Source organism: Oncorhynchus kisutch, linkage group LG1 (genome assembly GCF_002021735.2).
Source record: "Oncorhynchus kisutch isolate 150728-3 linkage group LG1, Okis_V2, whole genome shotgun sequence".
In the NCBI taxonomy this organism is placed as follows: Eukaryota; Metazoa; Chordata; class Actinopteri; order Salmoniformes; family Salmonidae; genus Oncorhynchus; species Oncorhynchus kisutch.
The window spans coordinates 69847165-69872210 of NC_034174.2; the positions used below are offsets into that span (position 1 = coordinate 69847165).

The window sequence follows — 25046 nt, forward strand, 5'->3', positions numbered from 1 at the left end:
GAGAGAGAGAGAGAGAGAGAGAGAGAGAGAGAGAGAGAGAGAGAGAGAGAGAGAGAGAGAGAGAGAGAGAAGAGAGAGAGAGAGAGAGAGAGAGAGAAGAGAGAGAGAGAGAGAGAGAGAGAGAGAGAGAGAGGAGAGAGAGAGAGAGAGAGAGAGAGAGAGAGAGAGAGAGAGAGAGAGAGAGAGAGAGAGAGAGAGAGAGAGAGAGAGGGACGGACGGACGGACGGACGGACGGACGGACGGACGGACGGACAGACAGACAGACAGACAGACAGACAGGGATGAGACGTCTCCCTGTGTGTTTGTGTGCATCCGGCAGCGAAGACCTGATACACACATCAGCTCCTACCAATTAGTGCACTGGGAATAGAACCATATCCTGAAGAAATGCCCCAATCTGCCTCTTGCTACTGTTTCTTTTTCCCATTGGGGGCCTGGGCCAGATGGGGCCCTTGACAAATCTTTTGGTGGCCTTTCCAGGGCCTAATTACAGAAGCTGCTGTTAAATAACTATTAGAAACAGTGACTGGATGCTGTTGCTTGTTGTTGCATCCAAGGCAATCCTCTCTATGGGACAAATGCCATTGTTGGCTTTCACAAGGCACATCGTTTCCCTTCCAGTTGATCTGGTCTCAGCTCAAATCAGTTTCAATGACGATCCGAAGCGTGGATGAAGGAGGGGATCAAACCAGGGGAGAGATTAGTAATAGAGATAGATAGAGTGATAAAGGAGAGGAGGAGGAGGATGAGGAGGAAGAAGGAGAGGCCAAATGAGGAGGTGCAGTCACAATCACACAGAGGGCCAACTCGCATCGCCATCCACCAGCCAAAGTTAAGAGAAGTATACACACCGATTCAACACACACACACATACAACCCCCCCCCACCCCCCACCCACCCGACACAGATACGCTGATTCAACGAACGGGGATTTCAAAACCGCTAATTCAGCGCGTTCACTGATTAATGGAAAATGTCATCCTTTCAAGCAAATGTATGAAAATATGTTTCCCGGTTGGAACAGCTGTTCTGCATTACACTATTGTAACAAACAATAAACACTCTATTATGATCGGAACTGCAATTTAAAGCTGTCTTGGTATATTTGGTGAGGAATTACAGCCACATGTATCTAGTGTAGGCCTAGTGGGAAAAGGAAAGAGGACGATGTAGGCCTTTGTGGTTTTAGTCTCTATAATACTAGGTTCCTGCAACAGTTAACCTCAAACGTGTGTTTTGACACTGTTTCGATACTAATATGTGTCAATCAAGAATTTCAGTAATTCAGTTGATCCGATTAAACAAGTTACTTAAATATGTTTGAAACAGTCACACATGACTGAACCTTGGGCCTTAGAATAGGTACTATATTACGGAGAAAACAAGTTATGTCCCAAAGTCATTCCGTCCACTAAAACCCGCATACTGTTTCCGTAACATATTTTGAGATATCCCTCCACACCAACACATTTCACTGTAGCCCCATAGTCATGGAAGTGACATTCTCTGTTGCATTGCCGGAGACAATACGCCGTTTCTTAACAATAATCCGCCCGGCGACTCCGCACGATATTAAAGAAGACTGACAGATCTTATTATCACCTCTCCACTTCCCTTCCCTCAGTCCCGATGACAACTATGTTACACGAGACACGTAATCGGCTCAAACTTTCACCTTCGCTAATAAATGTCACGGAGTCGTCCGCCCTCTCAGGCATGTTGGATAGTGGTGTAATATACACTGACAAGACGAGGGTTTAGGGTTGGTTTTATTATGGTGGGATATACCACATGCTGTACTGATTGAACCCTAAGACACTGTGCTATTACCTCTGAGCCCCATTGATTTTCTGGATGAGACAGAAATCATGCAAAAAGGATAATATGGTTTCCACCTGATCGAACGACTGGGATGCGTTTCTAGCAACCAAAAACCAACCAAAAGATGAGAAAGTATGAATTTGCTTATAAATTTGGAAAATCTACAGTCAAGGTGTGCTTTCACTGCGTCGTCTATTATTCCCAAATTAATGCGTTTAACTCTTACGTATACACTGGCTATAATTTGTGCTGCTATCTTATTGAGTTGTCTTGGTTATCCTTACATGATTACTATGATCACCGACTTGATGTCTGAGTCAGTACAGGTAACTGCCAGAATAAAGGAAACACTTGAGTAAATGAGGGATACAAAGTCTATTGAAAGCAGGTGCTTCCACACTGTTGTGGTTCATGAGTTAATTAAGCAATTAATATCCCATCATGCTTAGGGTCATGTATAAAATGCCCAGTTTCCCATTATTTTGACTATAATGGCAAGAAGAAGAGATCTCAGTGACATTGAAAGAGGGGTCTCAAAGGAGCATAGGGGGTGTGTGTGTGTGTGTGTGTGTGTGTGTGTGTGTGTGTGTGTGTGTGTGTGTGTGTGTGTGTGTGTGTGTGTGTGTGTGTGTGTGTGTGTGTGTGTGTGTGTGTGTGTGTGTGTGTGTGTGTGTCACCAGATATCAACCCAATGAGATCAACTCAAGCAACGGCACTTATGGGAGATTCTAGAGCTGCACTGAGACAGTTTTCACACCACAAAAACACCAAATGATGGAATTTCTTGTGGTGTCTGGAACTCTATTCCAATAGAGTTCCAGACACTTGCAGAATCTATGCCAAGGCGCATTGAAGCTGTTCTGGCAGACTGTGGTGGCCAACGCCCTATTAAGACACTTCATGTTGGTTACCTGTATCTTTCAGATCATATGATGTTGTAAAATATTAAATTGCATTTATCTATTACCATATGGTTTTGCTACAATATAATAATTTTGAATGTTCCGTAACATAGTGACATAATGTGTACTTGATAGCCATTCCATTCTTCTCTCTTTCTCTCATCCCCTCTTTCTCAGATCATATAATGTTGTCGTGTTAACTCGTTATATGTTGCACATGGCCCAGTGATTGGACGCTGGAGACTGGCTCTGCAAAGGGGTAATGTTTGCACCACACGCGTCACACGGCCCTCTCAGAGTCAGACAATACGTTCCGCAGGAGACCAGGTCCAACGTTCCCCCTTAAGCATCTGCTGTCCTATTCCATTTCACCAGGCACTCAGGGATAGGTGGCAGACCCTGTTTTGTGTGTGTGCGCGTGCGTGCGTGTGTATGTGTGTGTGTGTGCGTGCGTGTGTGTGCGTGCGTGTGTGCGTGCGTGTGTGTGTGTGTGTGTGTGTGTGCGTGTGTGCGTATGTGTGTGCGCGTGTGTGTGTGTTTGTTAGGTCAGGAGGTGGGAGAAGATGTGTGTCTGTATGTGGAGGGCAGGATTATGCTAATATAATAACCCAGGCTGCAGCAGAATGCTACGTTTTTCTTGGAAACATGTCCGACTGGTTTCCAGGTGCCATTAAAATGATGTGCTGATGTTTGTTCAGCTATAGTTTGACATCATAAAGGACCATCTGTTCTTGATCTATCAAACTGTTCTAGATTTGGTACAGACTGGTAACAGAATCGACTGATCGACTGATCAAGGTACAGATACCTCCCACAAGGTTAATGTCCCCTTATTGTAATATACCAGATAACGTCATCAACTGAATCAGACACTTTAGCACAGCGATGAGGCCTGATCCTTGTATTGGAAATTAAAATCATCAGTCAAACATCGCCAATCAATTCCCACAGATACCCTCATATCTTTATTTGTTAGAACCTTTTCACCGATAGTAGAGATGGGATATTTGATTTGCAAACAACCAAACTGCCAGAAGCCATCAAACATGTTTGTTCTTGTAGCATAACTAGGAAGCAGACAGTTAATGATCAACTGACATTCTGTTAGCATACAGTGTAACTTAACACTGTGCATGTTCCCCTTTAGGTAGTGTGTGTGTGTGCGCACGTGCGTGCGTGCTTGCATCTTTGTCTACACTAAGGCTAATTTCCCATAGGAAGTATCCCTTTTCAACAAATCACTAGGCACAGTCAATCACATTGACCTGAGACACAACCTCAATATCTTTTAGATAATTAACAAAGGCAGAAACTAATCAAACTAATCAACAAAAAGACCTATTCATGATTCTTTCTTTCTTTTTATTTTATTTGAGAATGACAGATGTACTGAAGCCAGTATTCTCAACCCATATTCCCATTACTATGGACATAAAATTCTCACCGCCTGTAGTCTGGTGCAACCACAGATAACGAACGCACAATGGAGTAGTCATAAATCCTAAACTCTGTGTGTGTGTGTGTGTGTGTGTGTGTGTGTGTGTGTGTGTGTGTGTGTGTGCGTGTGTGCACGTGCGCGCGTGCGTGCGTGTGTGTGTGTGTGTGTGTGTGTGTGTGTGTGTGTGTGTGTGTGTGTGTGTGTGTGTGTGTGTGTGTGTGTTTGGCAATCACTGCTGAGGCTAAACAGGACGTAGCCCTAAAATATGTTGTGGGATAGGACGGACCAGGACAGCTGGTGTACTTACTAATGGAACGAGCCAGGGCTGTCAGGGCTTACCCTCTGAGTCAAGACAATAAGGAGCATAAAGCTTTCCAAAAGACACTAAAACAAAAGTGGGTTTCTGTTGGAGTGAGTGTGCTTGTGTGTGTGTGTTTGGGGGGGGGGGGGGGGGGGCCTGTCATGAGAGTGCCTGTCACGCCCTGGCCCTAGTTATCTTTGTTTTCTTTATTATTTTGGTTAGGTCAGGGTGTGACATGGGGGATTTATGTGTTTTGTCTGGTCTAGGGGTTTTGTATGTTTATGGGGCTGTTTCCTTTCTAGATAGTTTTGTATGTCTATGGTTGCCTAGATTGGTTCTCAATTAGAGGCAGCTGTCTATCGTTGTCTCTGATTGGCAACCATATTTAGGCAGCCATATTCTTTGGGTATTTGGTTGGGTGATTGTTTCCTTTGTCAGTGTTTGTGCCACACGGGACTGTTTTGGTTAGTTCACGGTTATTGTTTTGGTTAGTTCACGGTTATTGTTTTGGTTAGTTCACGGTTATTGTTTTTAGTATTCATGTTGACTTTTTCTTATTAAAAACCATGGACACCTACCACGCTGCGTATTGGTCCAATCCTTGTTTCACCTCTTCAGAGGAAGAGGAAATCTGCCGTGACAGTGCCTGTAGGTCAACATCCCAGAACCAGACCACTTTTATTTATTTTAGTGAGTCATGTAAGGATACAGTATTTACGCCCGGATTCACGAAGAACCCAACTTTACAGACTTAGTCATGTAACAGATATAGGACTGAGGGCCATGGTCAAAGAGGCTCACTTAAAAGATTAGAATGGCACGCATGGAGGAGGTCTTGTCCTTAAAAACAGGAAGACAATGGACAGAAGTGATTTTTGCTGAGCGTGTCTTCATGAATGTCAGGAAATTGAAGGAAGTGTTGAACCGGTGTTGAACTGTTATTAGGCTACATTTAGCATCTATCTTTAAGAAGACATGACGGCCTACAAGGGAAAGCCAGCAGGAAGTCGGTCCGAGTCCGTTTATGGAACCTGGTTTTTGGTCAAGCTTGGCATGATCACCCTAGGAACTAGCCTGACCTCAATTGGTGACATGACAAACAGTTGAAACTGAGCCCTGTCAGAAAACACCAGCTTTCCTCATTCACTCACACACACACATTCTTACTTATTTCGGCCCGGTGGTCCTGCGGGAGCATCCAGGCCATTGAAAACTCCTCTTCAATTAATTCCACCCATTTAATTAGGACTCCATGCATTTATGTTTATATTCAAAATGTGCACACCATGTGGGAGTATGATCTACAAAAAACGAACCTTCGGTTTGCGGCCCTGATTTAGTTGAGATTGAAGTCACCATCTCGCCTCAAGTGTTTGTTATGGTTACGTAGCCGCAATCGTTACAGGGGGAAATGGTCAATATTATTGTCAGCATGATTCAATGGTTATGTTTTCAACTCAAACAAGAAGGGCTTAGCTAACCAGTTGTTTTCATCACTCTCCTCTGAATACTCCAAATGGAACCTTTATGACACCACCCTCACACAACAATGCCATGTCTCACTGGGTAAAATGAATAGAATTCCCCAGCATAGATCGAAATGTCTTATTTTGAACAGTGTTGGCTCCATAGAATAAGGAATTAGAATACACGAATCATTTAATAGGCTCTATAAGGTTGGTTCGCTAATCCTTCTTTTTTCAGTCAATTGCAATAGCGGTGGCACGTGTCAATCATGAATGATTTATTGGAGGGGGATTTTTCATTCATTGTACAATGCAGAAGGTCAAGATAGTAGGCATATATGCGTTCAACTATTCTTAACATTGGTTGCCTTCCCAAGATCCCCCACCACCCACCCCAACCCCCGATAGAAACACTCAGCCCATGAGCATTTTCATTCACCCTTTTTGCCAATATCACTTACATCTGTCACTCCTAGTCATTCACAAAGCCATTATCACCCTTAAGAGATATCTAAGCAGCGAGCATCCTTGAGGCTAATGTAAACTACTCCGAGGCGGAGGGGCTCCGATGTCACCGTGGATACGTGATGACAGCTTAAGTCAGAGGCGTGACTCTCGAGGGGTCACCCAGGCTGTCTGCCAGGGGCAGAGGGGCCCCGAGGCACACCAGGAAGAAGAAGGGACTCACTTGAGGTGAAAGGCAGAGTGCTGAGGGTAAAGAATGTGACCACTTGGTTCCTCTGCCCTACTCTGGACCCAAACATAGTGTGGTTACTCATGAGAGAGAGGGGAGGACACTGTGAGAGATAAGCCCATAGAACGAGAGCTCCAGCATAGCCTATAGCTCTCACGTAGTCTGGCTATGTCCACACTCTCCATTGTATACTATGCACATCTTCGTTTTAGATTGACAGTGCTTTCAAATTATTTGCAAGACAAATTCTCTCCGGAAGGCAACGCAACCCTGAAATTGTCCAAGTGTCCATGTTACTCGTATCCTTTATGATTTTTGGAAACTGGCAGCGAGTGCGTTAATGACGCTTTGTCTTGACTCCACCTTTTATGTAAATGTCTGTGTGTGAGTGGGGCTCAAGGCACTGAGAGCGCACAGTGAATGGAGGAGCAGCCTTCACTACCGCTCTGCTTGGTGCTTAGGGGACCTGGAGTGCACTGTGTTTATATTCCAATCGGGAGAAAGAACGATCGCTCTGGATGTAGCCTCCAATCATGTTGTCGGCGTTGGATTGTGCATCAACACCGCAAGTGTTTGAATATTGAGAGCTGGGATATAAGGGCTGCCGACTGGAATTGTAGTCATGGGAGGCCAGATAACGCGAAATGCCTTGTACGGTAAGGAAAAATAACATTTAGATACACTCATAGATCACGTCACCATTGCTTATACTGTACACACTGTAGGTTATAGTTTCGTTTAATTTGCAATGCAATGGAGAATAGTTGGAGAGTGCAATTCCTGTCGCGTAAAATAACGTTGCGTGTGTATCAGGTAGGCTACCCAAATTCTGCTGTCACACAGATGTCACACCAGAGACCGTTCATTATAGACATTTGCATACATTTGCTAGGCTACAGAAGGCTATTCCCCAGTATATATATTTCCCTTTGATCAGTGTTAAAGTAGAAATACAAACATTAAAGCTTTTCCTTTACGTCGATTTGATTCATTTTGTATTGATTGCAGTTAAATCATTTATAGCAATTTATAGGAAAACCTGCTGATGTCATTATTCGTCTATCATCCCTTGTCCGTTTCCACGTTGATACCATCGTTTGCGTACTTCCTCAGTCGCCTTCTGTTGATGATAGTAACTGCAGACGCAGTTTGTAAGAAAGTTGCGGGGTCCCCCCCTCCAGTATATTTCAGTTGTCTCACATGGGTGTGGGGGTTTCCCCCACTCTGTGCACTGGGGGAAGTCAGTCATATCCAGCTGTGCTGTTAGTGGGCCAACCAAACCAATCAATAAATCAATTTGTGTTTACTGTATGTGGGCTATCACAGCTTAGCTCATCCTCTGCACAGCCTTATTGCCAAGTCCCAGAATTACAGTCAATGTCTCTAAAGAACAACATTTTAAAGGATTCCGTGGGCCTATGAAATGGTATTTTAACAATAAACATGACATGTATTCATTGCACTTGGACCCTTCAGTGCAAGGGGAAACAAGTCAATTGCTGCAAGGCTGTAATTCAGAAAACACTGCATCGTTTATCATTGAGCGTAAGCTATATGTTCTATTATTCAAGTCTATGGGCTGTCACACATGTAGGTCAGAACACATCTAATAACACATACAATCACATCCACCCAAGTAATATAATAAATACATTTATTTTTATTTTATTTAACCTTTATTTAACTTGTCAAGTCAGTTAATAACCAATTCTTATGTACTGCCTTGTTCAGGGGCAAACGACAGATTTGCCCCAACTCTCCAACCACTTGGCTACCTGACGCCTCAATATACAGTTGAATAAAAACACAGTGCTGCAATGCATTGGATCAGGTTACTAAAGGCCTTGTCTAGATAACACGTGTTGACTTAGTTGTCTGGACCTGTAGCTGTGGAGTGGCTTACCTCCACCATACGGACATCAAGTCCCTCACAGCCTCCCAGGACTCAGACCACCTGATCATTAGGTCTAATTAAAGCCCATTGATGAATCCAATTAGGTAGATAAGGACACAGTAGTGCCTGAGACAACAGGACAGGACAGCAGAATGTGTGTGTGTGTGTGTGTGTGTGTGTGTGTGTGTGTGTGTGTGTGTGTGTGTGTGTGTGTGTGTGTGTGTGTGTGTGTGTGTGTGTGTGTGTGTGTGTGTGTGTGTGTGTGTGTGTGTGTGTGTGTGTGTGTGTGTGTGTGTGACTTCTCACTGTAGGATCAAGGTCAAAGGCCTAGTTTCTTGGTTTTACACTGCTCTTGCTGTATCTATATGAAAGGCGTTAGCTGAAATCTAACTTTCGGTACGATTTTAAGTGAAGGAGTTTCTGTGTATAGGCTAAAGTGTGAAGTGGTGAAAAAGCAGTAAAGTCAGTTCTGTAGCAGAACACATCAGGACAGTGTTGTGTTGGGGCTTGATTGCGTAATGGAGTTCTCTGCTGAATGTGTTGGGAGCACTTGTTGAGGCTCTTTATCGACTCAAAGTGGGCCAGCCTTTCACCCTTGATCGTGTGTGCGTGCGTGCGTCTGTGTGTGTGTCACTGTGTTTTTAATGAGGTTTGAGTGGCCCTAGACTTTGAGTGTAAGTTAGTACATTCTTTAAAATAGAACTGCCACTGTGGATAGGAAGAGAGGAAGAGAGATACCGAAGAGTTGAGATGAGAAATCAATGTTTAATAAGTGGGCCAGCCTTTCACCCTTGATCGTGTGTGTGTGCGTGTGTGTGTGCGTGTGTGTGTGAGAGAGAGAGAATGTTATCCTCTATTGGAAGCTCAGTCTCCAAATACGAGCTGCTGATTGGTGTGAATGTCTTTTCAATACGGAACGTATCTCACCTTGTCCTGCGAACATAACATTTAATTTGGATATAGTCATGGGACAGAAGAAATGCACACAGATCACTCATCATGCAGAGGCCAAGAGGCTGTTCATGATTAACGGCTAAAGTCGTATTACACATATCGTCTATATCAAGTCAATGGAGGGAGGGAGGGAGGGAGGGGGGGGAGAGAGAGAGAGAGAGAGAGAACAAATATGAATGAAACAAGTAGGAATAGAGAGAGAGCAGTAAGACAGGGTCTACTAACAGAGTAGTGCCCAGTGTGTTTAATCATGGCCTCTTGCCATGGTGTGACAGGAACATATGTCTAGGGGGTCAAGTGGCATTGGTGGGTGGTGACCGTATGGTGATCGTGCCACCAGTGTCTCCCTCCCTGTGGATCCAGACTGGGTTAACGTGAGTCAACACACACATAGTGTCACACACACACACACATATACACTTTGTGACAATGCACATACCCCTGTTGTCATTATATTCCTCTTGACTTGACAGGTCACCTTCGAGGCGGCACATAACAACTTTGTGTTTGTGTGTGTTTGTGTGTGTGCATGCGTGCGTTTGTGCGTCAGTAAAAATAGCATCCTGCTTCCAATCAATATACTCTTACCAGGCTCCTCCACAAAGCACTACAAATCTCCTGCGGAGGAGCATAGAGTCATTATATTGTCATATCGAATCGAAAATGGGTATTGCTTATGTGGCAACATGGGTGAGCTCAGGTGAGCGACTTAGCGAGACGAGAGTCCTGACATGAGGTATTTATTAAGTTGGACAGCTCACCTTGCACTCTCAGGCCGTCATGACACCATGATGATGGTGTCTAAATTATTCAGCTGACACTGTCTCGGTTGAAGCAGAGGGAAAGGCTATTTGAGCATGGAGCTAGCAATGTCGGTACATTTAGCCTGTGTTGGTAGTACATTTTGTATATATTTTGTGTGTTATCTATGGAATTGCGCACAGGAATAGTTCTCCTCTTTCCAATCGTTTTCCTTTTGTTATCTTGAAAATCTTTTATCTTAAACTCTCGGGCCTTGCATCTATCAAATGCAAATCAATGGTGTTGTCATGTCGTTGCCTAGCAGCAGACGAGGTAGCCTAGGTTACCACAAACATATGAGCTGCCATGGCGCCCAGTTAGAAGAGCCGTAGAGCATAAGGCAACCATAGCTACAGTATCATTGGCAGTATTCTCTTCCTACCTGTAAACCCAGGAGGATAGTATTGGGTTTTATGCACTTGATCTGTATCTCTGTCATAGCAGCTGTCATTCACACATTTACACTAAGTAACCTCAGCCTCGTATACCTCTGTCTAACTTATATTACCAGTATGTTGTTTACACATTTACACTTAGTAACCTCAGCCTCGTATACCTCTGTCTAACTTATATTACCAGTATGTTGTTTACACATTTACACTTAGTAACCTCAGCCTCGTATACCTCAGTCTAACTTATATTACCAATATGTTGTTCACACATTTACACTTAGTAACCTCAGCCTTGTATACCTCAGTCTAACTTATATTACCAATATGTTGTTCACACATTTACACTTAGTAACCTCAGCCTCGTATACCTCAGTCTAACTTATATTACCAATATGTTGTTCACACATTTACACTTAGTAACCTCAGCCTTGTATACCTCAGTCTAACTTATATTACCAATATGTTGTTCACACATTTACACTTAGTAACCTCAGCCTCGTATACCTCAGTCTAACTTATATTACCAATATGTTGTTCACACATTTACACTTAGTAACCTCAGCCTCGTATACCTCAGTCTAACTTATATTATCAGTATTTTGTTTACACATTTACACTTAGTAACCTCAGCCTCGTATACCTCAGTCTAACTTATATTACCAATATGTTGTTTACACATTTACACTTAGTAACCTCAGCCTCGTATACCTCAGTCTAACTTATATTACCAGTATGTTGTTTACACATTTACACTTAGTAACCTCAGCCTTGTATACCTCAGTCTAACTTATATTACCAATATGTTCTTTACACATTTACACTTAGTAACCTCAGCCTCGTATACCTCAGTCTAACTTATATTACCAATATGTTGTTTACACATTTACACTTAGTAACCTCAGCCTTGTATACCTCAGTCTAACTTATATTACCAATATGTTGTTTACACATTTACACTTAGTAACCTCAGCCTCGTATACCTCAGTCTAACTTATATTACCAGTATGTTGTTTACACATTTACACTTAGTAACCTCAGCCTCGTATACCTCAGTCTAAACTTATATTACCAATATGTCATTCACACATGAACACTAGCAACTCCAGCCTCCAGGAAATGAAATTGCTTGTCTATTACAAATTGCTTGTCTATAAAAAATTGCTTGTCTATAACACAAGTTGCTTGTCTATAACACAAGTTGCTTGTCTATAACACAAATTGCTTGTCTATAACACAAGTTTCTTGTCTATAACACAAGTTTCTTGTCTATAACACAAGTTGCTTGTCTATAACACAAGTTGCTTGTCTATAACACAAGTTGCTTGTCTATAACACAAATTGCTTGTCTATAACACAAGTTGCTTGTCTATAACACAAGTTGCTTGTCTATAACACAAGTTGCTTGTCTATTACACATATTGCTTGTCTATAACACAAATTGCTTGTCTATTACACACTTTGCTTGTCTATAACACAAATTGCTTGTCTATAACACACTTTGCTTGTCTATAACACAAATCGCTTGTCTATAACACAAATTGCTTGTCTATAACACAAGTTTCTTGTCTATAACACATATTGCTTGTCTATAACACAAGTTGCTTGTCTATAACACAAGTTGCTTGTCTATAACACAAGTTGCTTGTCTATAACACAAGTTGCTTGTCTATAACACATATTGCTTGTCTATAACACAAATTGCTTGTCTATTACACACTTTGCTTGTCTATAACACATATTGCTTGTCTATAACACAAGTTGCTTGTCTATAACACAAGTTGCTTGTCTATAACACAAGTTGCTTGTCTATAACACATATTTCTTGTCTATAACACAAATTGCTTGTCTATAACACATATTGCTTGTCTATAACACAAATTGCTTGTCTATAACACAAATTGCTTGTCTATAACACAAGTTGCTTGTCTATAACACATATTGCTTGTCTATAACACATATTGCTTGTCTATAACACATATTGCTTGTCTATAACACAAGTTGCTTGTCTATAACACAAGTTGCATGTATATATAACACAAATTGCTTGTCTATAACACAAACATTATGAATGTATGATCCATAGAGGCACCTCAGTATATTGTTAGCTTGATTAATGTGAGTTTGATTCGTTGATTAATTTCATAGTTGTTGGTACATGAAGCCGAAACGCCATTTGCTCATGATATACACATTGTATATGGGCGTTCAGACAACCTATGCTAACATCGTTAAAATGTTGTTTGTCGCATCCCGGGTGGTGCAGTGGTCTAAGGCACCAGAGACTCTGGGTTCAAGCCCAGGCTCTGTCGCAGCCGGCCGTGACCGGGAGATCCATGGGTTGACGCACAATTGGCCTAGTGTCGTCCGGCCTAGCGTTGTCCGGGTTAGGGTGGTCGCGATAATCCCTGTCTCATCGCACACTAGCGACTCCTGTGGTGGGTCGAGCACAGTCCACGCTGACCAAGTCGCCAGGTGCACAGTGTACGGCTGGCTTCTGGCTTGGATGCAAGCAGTGTGGCTTGGTTGGATTGTGTTTCGGAGGACGCGTGGCTTTCGACCTTCATCTCTCCCGAGCCTGTATTGGATACCATGAAATTGGGGAGAAAAACAGGGTAAAACATTTTTTTTTAAATTTGAGACTAAATACGAAATGTAGATCCTGTATTTATTTTGTGTAATCTTTATTTTATAAAACTTTTTCATTCCCCCAATTTCCTGTATTTGTAAGCAGACATTCAAATCCTCTATTCCTGGTGCTACTCTGGTGAAATAAGAAGTGACTGTGGGTCGATCATAAGGCTAAGTCTGCCCAGAGTGTGTGTGTGTGTGTGTGTGTGTGTGTGTGTGCATTCGTGCAATTCTGTGTGTGCATGCTCGTGCATGTCTGTGTGTTGGTCCCGGATCTCTGGAGGATGTGTGTATTAAGCTGTGTTTTGTAGAGAAGCAAGCCTGGGGAGCTAGGGGTGACACGTGGAAATTAGTTTGTATTTTATTTCATTTTTTTTTGTCATTTAGCAGACGTTCTTATACAGAGCGACTTACAGGAGCAATTAGGGATAAGTGCCTTCCTCAAGGGCACTTCGACAGATTTCACCTAGTCAGCTTGGGGATTCGAACCAGCAACTTCTTGGGTTACTGGCCGAACCTCTTAACCGCTAGGCTAACACCCATCCCACACTTCAATGAGGAGGAGAGAGGGGAGGTTATGTTGCTTTGCTGTGGGTCTCAGTTGCTGTTAGACACCCTGGCAAGCTCCATTGTCCCTGCATTCTTAGAATCCTGCTTGCCCTATGTTGCCACAGCGATTCTGTTTATGGCTTCATTATGCTTTGATTGGCACATTGTGCGAGGATAGTATGACACAATACCTGTTTTCTTGTGGAATCGTAACTGTGTATTATAAGGAGAATAGTATTATGATGACTAATACCATGTGTATTATGAAGACATTATAGTATTATGATGACTATTACCATGTGTATTATGAAGATATAGTATTATGAGGACTATTACCATGTGTATTATGAAGATATAGTATTATGAGGACTATTACCATGTGTATTATGAAGATATAGTATTATGAGGACTATTACCATGTGTATTATGAAGATATAGTATTATGAGGACTATTACCATGTGTATTATGAAGATATAGTATTATGAGGACTATTACCATGTGTATTATGAAGATATAGTATTATGAGGACTATTACCATGTGTATTATGAAGATATAGTATTATGAGGACTAATAACATGTGTATTATGAAGATATTATAGTATTATGAGGACTATTACCATGTGTATTATGAAGACATTATCGTATTATGAGGACTATTACCATGTGTATTATGAAGACATTATCGTATTATGAGGACTAATACCATGTGTATTATTAAGACATTATAGTATTATGAGGACTAATACCATGTGTATTATTAAGACATTATAGTATTATGAGGACTAATACCATGTGTATTATGAAGACATTATAGTATTATGTTTAGTACCATGTGTATTATGAAGACATTATAGTATTATGATTAGTACCATGTGTATTATGAAGACATTATAGTATTATGTTTAGTACCATGTGTATTATGAAGACATTATAGTATTATGATTAGTACCATGTGTATTATGAAGATATTATAGTATTATGAATAGTACCATGTGTATTATGAAGACATTATAGTATTATGAGGACTAGTACCATGTGTATTATGAAGACATTATAGTATTATGAGGACTAGTACCATGTGTATTATGAAGACATTATAGTATTATGATTAGTACCATGTGTATTATGAAGATATTATAGTATTATGAATAGTACCATGTGTATTATGAAGACATTATAGTATTATGATTAGTACCATGTGTATTATGAAGACATTATAGTATTATGATTAGTACCATGTGTTTTATGAAGACATTATAGTATTATGATTAGTACCATGTGTATTATGAAGACATTATAGTATTATGAATAGTACCATGTGTGTTATGAAGACATTATAGTATTATGTTTAGTACCATGTGTATTACGAAGACATTATAGTATTATGATTAGTACCATGTGTATTATGAAGACATTATAGTATTATGAATAGTACCATGTGTGTTATGAAGACATTATAGTATTATGTTTAGTACCATGTGTATTATGAAGACATTATAGTATTATGATTAGTACCATGTGTATTATGAAGACATTATAGTATTATGATTAGTACCATGTGTTTTATGAAGACATTATAGTATTATGTTTAGTACCATGTGTATTATGAAGACATTATAGTATTATGATTAGTACCATGTGTTTTATGAAGACATTATAGTATTATGAATAGTACCATGTGTGTTATGAAGACATTATAGTATTATGTTTAGTACCATGTGTATTATGAAGACATTATAGTATTATGATTAGTACCATGTGTATTATGAAGACATTATAGTATTATGTTTAGTACCATGTGTATTATGAAGACATTATAGTATTATGATTAGTACCATGTGTATTATGAAGATATTTTGGTATTATGAATAGTACCATGTGTATTATGAAGACATTATAGTATTATGAGGACTAGTACCATGTGTATTATGAAGACATTATAGTATTATGAGGACTAGTACCATGTGTATTATGAAGACATTATAGTATTATGATTAGTACCATGTGTATTATGAAGATATTATAGTATTATGAATAGTACCATGTGTATTATGAAGACATTATAGTATTATGATTAGTACCATGTGTATTATGAAGACATTATAGTATTATGATTAGTACCATGTGTTTTATGAAGACATTATAGTATTATGATTAGTACCATGTGTATTATGAAGACATTATAGTATTATGATTAGTACCATGTGTATTATGAAGACATTATAGTATTATGATTAGTACCATGTGTATTACGAAGACATTATAGTATTATGAATAGTACCATGTGTGTTATGAAGACATTATAGTATTATGTTTAGTACCATGTGTATTATGAAGACATTATAGTATTATGATTAGTACCATGTGTATTACGAAGACATTATAGTATTATGAATAGTACCATGTGTGTTATGAAGACATTATAGTATTATGATTAGTACCATGTGTATTATGAAGACATTATAGTATTATGATTAGTACCATGTGTATTATGAAGACATTATAGTATTATGAATAGTACCATGTGTATTATGAAGACATTATAGTATTATGAATAGTACCATGTGTATTATGAAGATATTATAGTATTATGAATAGTACCATGTGTATTATGAAGACATTATAGTATTATGAATAGTACCATGTGTATTATGAAGATATTATAGTATTATGAATAGTACCATGTGTATTATGAAGACATTATAGTATTATGAATAGTACCATGTGTATTATGAAGACATTATAGTATTATGAATAGTACCATGTGTATTATGAAGACATTATAGTATTATGATTAGTACCATGTGTATTATGAAGATATTATAGTATTATGAATAGTACCATGTGTATTATGAAGACATTATAGTATTATGATTAGTACCATGTGTATTATGAAGACATTATAGTATTATGATTAGTACCATGTGTATTATGAAGATATTATAGTATTATGAATAGTACCATGTGTATTATGAAGACATTATAGTATTATGATTAGTACCATGTGTATTATGAAGACATTATAGTATTATGATTAGTACCATGTGTATTATGAAGACATTATAGTATTATGAATAGTACCATGTGTATTATGAAGACATTATAGTATTATGATTAGTACCATGTGTATTATGAAGACATTATAGTATTATGAATAGTACCATGTGTATTATGAAGACATTATAGTATTATGATTAGTACCATGTATTTTTTGAAGACAATAGGTTTGGGCTGTAACCAAATGTTCATATGTGACCCACCACCTTGATTCGGTCCTTTGTAGCAACATTTGAAATTGTTTTTTACATTGATGAAAGGCGAGACTCGGAGCTAGAAAGTTGTATATCATACACTGCAGTTGAGGAACAATGGGAAATGAATTATTCTTTGAAAATTGATAAACGTTTGGTACACCGACTGGAGAGCTTTTCTTTATCTGCACTGGTTTAGCTGTAGCCCCCCTCCCATGTCTTTAAGGATTCACTTGTGAGGCCATGTACTAAACACGAAACGCTCTGAATTTACGAATGGACAATCTGACAGCACAGTCGCACTCACCAACACTCTGGATAACATAACAGCCTATCCAGCTCTGCTAAGGCGAAGGATGTTCAGTGGGCTGTTCTCTCTCTTAGATGTCTGGAAGTAGCTGGCAAGTTAGTACAGAACGCCCGGATCAACCCTTAAAGACATGGGTGGAGCTAAGGCTTAAGAGGGTGTGAACAATGCTGAATGGGAATAGACAAAGAAGTGCTCTCTAATTGTAGTACCAAAACAATGTACTAGTCAATGATTCCCACTGTTGCCCTCTTTTGGCATGGCTGGCAAGCCTATTCACAGGCTAACCTCAATCTACCCTACAGTACATAAGCTGTGTGTGGCAGGTCAGTGAGTAAGGTAGTGTAGTAAACAACCAAAGATAAGATTAAGAATTAAAGTGGTGAAAGTAGTAGCAAAAAGTAGTAGTAAAAAAACACACGGTCTAATCCTTGGTCTATATCCTAATCTGACTTTGGTGCAGGCCATGTTCTTCTTCACATGACCGTCTCTGGTAAACAAACTATATCAAGTAGAATCAAAGTTTACTTGTCACATACAGAGGATACAGAAGGTGTAAACGGTACAGTGAAATAAATGGTTACTTGCGTAGTGGAGTCTTTTGTTCAGACCCATAATGCCAACACATACTATCATGCACCATGCACGAATTTGCAGGTAGCTAAAGTTAACCAACTTGGTTCAATGTTAGCTAGTTAGCTAACATGAGGCTATAACTAGCAATGCATATGGCTGTCAAAGATACAAATGATATGACTACACCGCTCATGCACGTAACATTAGCTAGCAAGCCAGCCAGCTAACATAAGCTAGCTAGCTAACAGTATGCTTTAATTAACTTGCAATGAAAACGACTTTATCTCCTAACGTATTGCACAAGTTGCTGCAGGTATTTACTTAAAAAGTAGGTACAAATATTTTTATTTGGATTCATGTGTGAGGCCATGTACTATGAAAAACTTAAAATAAATAGTTTCAATGGTATTGACGGTATTGAAAAACTATCCTGTGGCTATTTCTAAATACCCCAGTATACGGTATACGGTATACCGCCCAAGCCTAGAAGACAATAGTATTATGATGACTAGTACCATGTGTATTATGAAGACACTAGTATTATGATGACTAATAACATGTGTATTATGAAGACAATAGTATTATGATGACAAATTCTGTTTTATGTGGACAATACCATTATGAGGACTCAAGTGCAATCATATGAATGATCGTTATAACTGAAAGTGCCCGATCCTAAGATACAACCAGGAAGTCATTACAACCACGAAGTCATTACTCCAACGTCAGTTAGTTCTCCTGAACAAATATTTGAATATTTATTCCAACTGATGGAACACTATTCACATGATTTGCCGTTACACTGTCACTAACCCGTGCAGTGTGTAGATAAGAATGACATTCCCTCGTAGATACATACAGTACATGCACTAAATAGGGAATAGGCTGTCAAATGAGACGCTGCCCCTTCTCATTCTAGATATACGTACAACTATAGCGGGAAGATTAGTTTACACTTTTACAAAGATGTTCATTGAAGGATGACAAGTCTTAGTCACACAGAAGCCGTGTGTGTTTCCGACAAGGATTAGACTTGTCATTACTGTGAGGTCATTAGCGAAATAAGTCCTCGCTTGCACGCGTGCACACACACACACACACACACTTCTCCAGGCTACGGAAGGAGAACCACAGTATGCACAATGTTTATCCATAAAGAGACATCCTTGACCTTTGGGAGAGAGGGAGAGAGCAGTCATGTAAGGATTTTAAATGGACACAGACATGCGCACGCGCGCACACACACACACACACACACATACACACACACACTAATGAGGATGTTGCTGTGTTATGGGAGGCAGCTTCCAGACTAGTAGGTTAAATAGAGACATTTCGAAGCCATGACGGTCACAGTGTGTGCACGTGTGTGTGTGCGCGTGTGTTTGTGTGTGTGACAGACACCAACTTTGGACACGTTGCTGGAGCAACTACAAGATCTGATAGGAGCACCTTATCCCTACCTACAGTGCATTTGGAAAGTATTCAGACCCCTTGACTTATTCCCATTTTCTTCTTATTATTTCACAGCCTTATTCTAAAATGGATTAAATACATAGTTTTTCTTATACATTTTCACACAATGCCCCATAATGACAAAGTCAAAACTGTTTTTTAGAAATGTTTGAAAATGTATTAAAAAAAGAAACAGAAAAACCTTATTTGCATACAGTGCTGTGAGAAAGTTTTTACCCCCTTCCTGATTTCTTCTTTTTTTGCACATTTTTCACACTTACATGTTTCAAATCATCAAACAATTTGAAATATTACACAAAGATAACCCAAGTAAACACAAAAAGCCATTTTTAAGTGATGATTTTATTTATTAAGGGAAAAAGCTGTCCGAACCTTCATGGCCCTATGTGACAAAGTAATTGCCACCTAAACCTAATAACTGGTTGTGCCACCCTCAGCAGCAACAACTGCAATCAAGCGTTTGCGATAACTGGCAAAGATTCTTTCACATCGCTGTGAAGGAATTTTGGCCCACTCTTCTTTGTATAATTGTTTTAATTCAACCACATTGGAGGGTTTTTGAGCATGAACCGCCTTTTTAAGGTCACGCCACAGCATCTCAATTGGATTCATGTCCGGACTTTGACTAGGCCACTCCAAAACCTTCATTTTGTTCTTTTTTTTAAGCCAATCAGAGGTGGACTTGCTGGTGTGTTTTGGATCATTGTCCTGCTGCAGAGGTTCAGCTTGAGGTCACGAACTGATGGCCGGACATTCTCCTTCAGGATTCTTTGGTAGAGAGCAGAATTCATGGTTCCATCAATCACAGCAAGTCGTCCAGGTCCTGAAGCAACAAAGCAGCCCCAGACCATCACACTATCACCACCATATTTGACTGTTGGTATGATGTTATTTTTCTGAAATGCTGTGTTACTTTTAGGCCAGATGTAACGGGACGCACACCTTCCAAACAGTTCAACTTTTGTCTCGTCAGTCCACAGAATATTTTTCCAAAAGTCTTGGGATCATCAAGATGTTTTTTGCCAAAAGTGGGACGAGCCTTTATGTTCTTTTGGGTCAGCAGTGGTTTTCGCCTTGGAACTCTGCCATGGATGCCATTTTTGCCCAGTCTCTTTCTTATAGTTGAGTCATGAACACTGACCTTAACTGAGGCAAGTGAGGTCTGCAGCTCTTTAGATGTTGTTATGGGTTCTTTTGTGACCTCTTGGATGAGTCGTCGATGCGCTCTTGGGGTCATTTTGGTAGGCCGTCCACTCCTGGGAAGGTTCACCACTGTTCCAAATGTTCTCCATTTGTGGATAATGGCTTTCACCGTGGTTCACTGGAGTCCTAAAGTTTTAGACTGGCTTTGTAACCCTTTCCAGACTGAAAGATGTCAATTACTTTGTTTCTCATCTGTTCCTGAATTTATTTGGATCGCAGCATGATATCTTGCTTTTTGAGATCTTTTGGCCTACTTCACCTTGTCAGACAGGTTGTATTTAAGGTATTTCTTGATTCAACAGGTCTGGCAGTAATCAGGCCTGGGTGTGGCTAGTGAAATTGAACTCAGCTTTCCAAAAAATGTGATTAACAACAGTTAATTCATGATTTAACAAGGGGGAGCAATTACTTTGTCACATAGGGCTATGAAGGTTCGGATAGCTTTTTTCCCTTAATAAATACAATTATCACTTAAAAACTGCATTTTGTGTTTACTTGGGTTATCTTTGTGTAATATTACAATTTGTTTGATGATCTGAAACATTTAAGTGAAAAACCTATTTAACACATTTTAGAATAAGGCTGTAACATAACAAATGTGGAAAAGTCAAGGGGTCTGGATACTTTCCAAATGCACTGTATATGTACACACAGTATCTACCTCAATTACCTCGTATCCCTGCACATTGACTCAGTATACTGGTACCCCGTATATATAGCCAAGTTACCGTTACTCATTGTGTATTTATTATTATGTGTTATTCCGTTCTATTATTTCTCTATTTTCTTTCTCTGCATTGTTGGGAAGGGCCCGTAAGTTAGCATTTCACTGTTAGTTTACAAAGCATGTGACAAATAACTTTTGATTCGATTGAAATACTCCTTGTGTCTCACATTCCTCTCTACCTGATTCATATAGTTACCTCTCTTGTGTACAGAAAGAAATCAATCAAACTGGACACTTAACTTAGGCTCCTAGCTCGCTTTTCGCCTTCGAAAATAGCTCGCTAACAGCGAATGAATCATCTTTGGCTAATGGAATCAAATTGAGGTATTCATCATTATAAACAATGTTTCAATGCAGAGCTTGAATAGGAGAGTGGCTCCATGTGTGAACTATGTGCGCACACAGAACATCACCGAAACAATTACCATAATTGGGCTTTTTCAGCTCACTGTTATACTGTAGGAATTGTACCCTCAACTCGAAATATACACTCTCAGAAAAAAAGGTTCCAAAAGGGTTCTTTGGCTGTCCCCATAGGAGAACCCTTTTTCGTTCCAGGTAGAACTCTTTCGGGTTCCATGTAGAACCCTCTGGGGAAAGGGTTCTACATTGAACCCAATACTGTTCTACCTGGAACCAAAAAGGGTTCTTCAAAGTGTTCTCCTATGGGACAGCCGAAGAACCCTTTTAGGTTCTCAACCTTGTTTTCTAAGAGTGTAACCAATGGCAGCGAGAGCACAAATTAGGCATGTGAAATCCTATCAACACCATGTATGAGGTGGAAGGACCTGTTACACATGACCGGACTTGGAGCTTCGTAATCATCGGCTTCATCACCCAATATGCTTCCATCGTTCCACAGATGTTACTTGAGGTCAAATTGTAGGCATTGGGAAATGTTGATTTATTTAACTAGACAAGTCAGTTAAGATGGAACTCCTGATCACGGCCGGTTGTGATACAGCCCGGGATCAAAACGGTGTCTGTAGTGACGCCTCTAGCACTGAGATGCAGTGCCTTAGACCGCTGCACCACTCGGGAGCCCACCTATTGAGAACTGGAAGGGGAATTCTCTGGGAAGGTTGGTCATTCTGAATAACATCCCTCCCATGGTACAGACGTAGGATCTTAATTTGATCACTCTTTTGTTCACGATAATTTTCCTGTACTGCAGGAACTGCAAACTTGTAGTGTATTCAAGGTTTAAAAAGGCTTCTAAAATTTGTCATTTCCACTTTTACATTTCTAACTTGATTTTCCATAATATAAAATGCATCAACCCCTACAAAGAAAATATCCATTAATTATAATCCACATAATAATTCACATTTCCTGTTGCTGCAGGATTATTTTCCTGCTGTAGCAAACTGGCTCAACTTAAAATACGACATCTGTATTGAGGTACTCAAAGATCTTCAGGCACATTACAAGTCCAGCTAGAGAGTGATAAGGTCAAACAGTCTTTTCCCCATACACCTTTTTCCCATATCTTTGTCTGGTAATGCTAGGCCTGGGCACTGTCAGTTGGCATGGAGATATGCAGATCTAGGATCTTAATTTGATCACTCTTTTGTTGCATGAAATGTCTTGCATAACAAGAAATGCAAACTTGTAGTGTATTCGAGGTTTAAAAAGGCATCGAAAGTTTATAATTTACACTCTGAAATTCCAGACTTGATTTTCCCTTCGCGAAAAATGTATCAACCCCTACAAAAATGTCCATGAATTATAATCCACATAATAATTCACATTTCCTGTTGCTGCAGGATAATTTTTTTGTGGTGCGAAATGCAGGTTAGAATTTTTCATCATGAATATTCTTCTGGAGGCAGCTCTGCAGAGTGGTCACTAGCTGGCACAGCTATAAAGTCATAAAACCACACTGCTACTGTATTTATACTTGGGATATTGCTTTTCAACAGTAAAAGTTCAAACATCGCTCATCATTCAAACTGCCCCTAATGCCTATCCCCAACCTCAAAAATGGCCTTCAGGGATGTTTGAACTTTTACTATTGAAAAGCAATATCCCAAGTATGAATACAATAAAGTACAGACAGTAAAGGGTCAAATATATATATATTTCTGAGCAAACAAGTGTTTTTTAGACACAACTGAAAACTTCAAGGAGTAGCGCAGTCTAGGAGTTGGTCTAATAATGGGAATCTGTGATGTCATTGGCCTCCCCCTTGCTTGAGGAGCAATAGAGAACAAAAGAGGAAAGGCCCACCCCCACTTGTGTTATGTCATGACATACCTGGACCACCTATTGAGATGTGCTTTTTGTTGTTGCTGATTGTAAATCAGGTGTTGAATGAGGTGAAAAGGAGACTGGAGTGCCTCTTTAAATTAAGACCGAAAAGCTAACCGCTGGGCTATTTAAAGGGAAATCGCTCAGTTCTGCATCCAGGACAAGACCCATGACAAGAAACGTCAACCTGCATTAGAAACTGGTCAAATTAATATCCTACATCCGTAGGTATTGAGAGACAGCCTTTCAGAAAGCATAAAACACAGCAATCCTTCATGGAAAAAGGACTTTCAGTCAGATAGGCCAAGATGAGTTTGGAAGTATTAGTGATCCTACTGTAGCCTACAATGCTGTCCTTTTAAACCATAGCACTAAAATGCAAATATCATTCATGTGTTGTCTGTTAGCAAACAAATAGCATCTGTCCGTATCAAGCCTGAGCCGTTCCCGCAAATCTAGCCTTTGACGCAGGGACTGAGGGTTGCTAAGGAACATGAATTCACACTTAACCCCTGTTTCCCTCAACCAACAGCTGCGGCTCTCCTTTCGCTAGTTGTCGCTAATGCATTCAGTTCAATCTGGCCTTACACACACACATACTGTACACACATACACGGTCCAATCTGCTGCGACCATGTGTGCCCCATTCAATGAATCCTCTCCCTTTGCCCCTACGCTAAGACAAAGGACATGATGCTTTATTATGGGGCCTGAGTGAGTAAGTGATTGTATAGACTAAACACTGGGAGTGTTTATCTATTGATAAAGTAGTGTCTTCCTCCCAAATGGCACCCTATTCCCTTTTTAGTGCACTCATTTTGACCGCTTTGGTTGAAAGTAGTGCACTGTGTAGGGAATAGTGTGCCTTTTGGGACGTCGGCTAGCTGTTATGTAGAATGCAGTATACAGGCCTTATCAGTAATTCCCAGAACCTCAGTTGCTGTTGCAGTTTTTGTTGAGGTTATCAATGGTAAAAAAAAGTAGAAGAGCTGGGTTATTCTGATTTGTACAATTTGGTGAGGACAACCAAGAGGCCCTGATTTGAATATAGAATAGAACCAAAACACAGTTAGCTAATTGAAAGGGCACAACAGGCTAATATCCCATTCACATGACATTATATACACTGTGTCTACAAAACATTAAGAAAACCTACTCTTTCCATGACATAAGCTGATCCAGGTGAAAGCTATGATCCCTTATTGATCTCACTTGTTAAATCAAATCACATTTTATTTGTCACATGCGCCGAATACATCAAGTGTAGACCTTACAGTGAAATGCTTACTTACAAGCCCTTAACCAAAAATGCAGTTTAAAAAAAAGGTTATGAATAAGAGATAAAAGTAACACGTAATTAAAGAGCATCAGTAAAATAACAACAGCGAGACTATATACAGTGTCAATGTGCAG

The 25046-nt window shown here is 39.9% G+C and overlaps 1 protein-coding gene across 1 annotated transcript in view; it reads left to right on the forward strand.

Annotated features, from left to right (window-relative positions):
• Positions 1-7022: 7022 nt before the first annotated feature.
• The window catches only part of LOC109892654 (E3 ubiquitin-protein ligase NEURL1), a 60406-nt gene continuing 42382 nt past the window's right edge, over positions 7023-25046 (forward strand). The window contains exon 1 of the mRNA XM_020485386.2: positions 7023-7279. Coding sequence (XP_020340975.2) covers positions 7246-7279 — 34 coding nt within the window. The 5' untranslated portion in view covers positions 7023-7245. The remainder of the gene's footprint in view (positions 7280-25046) is intronic.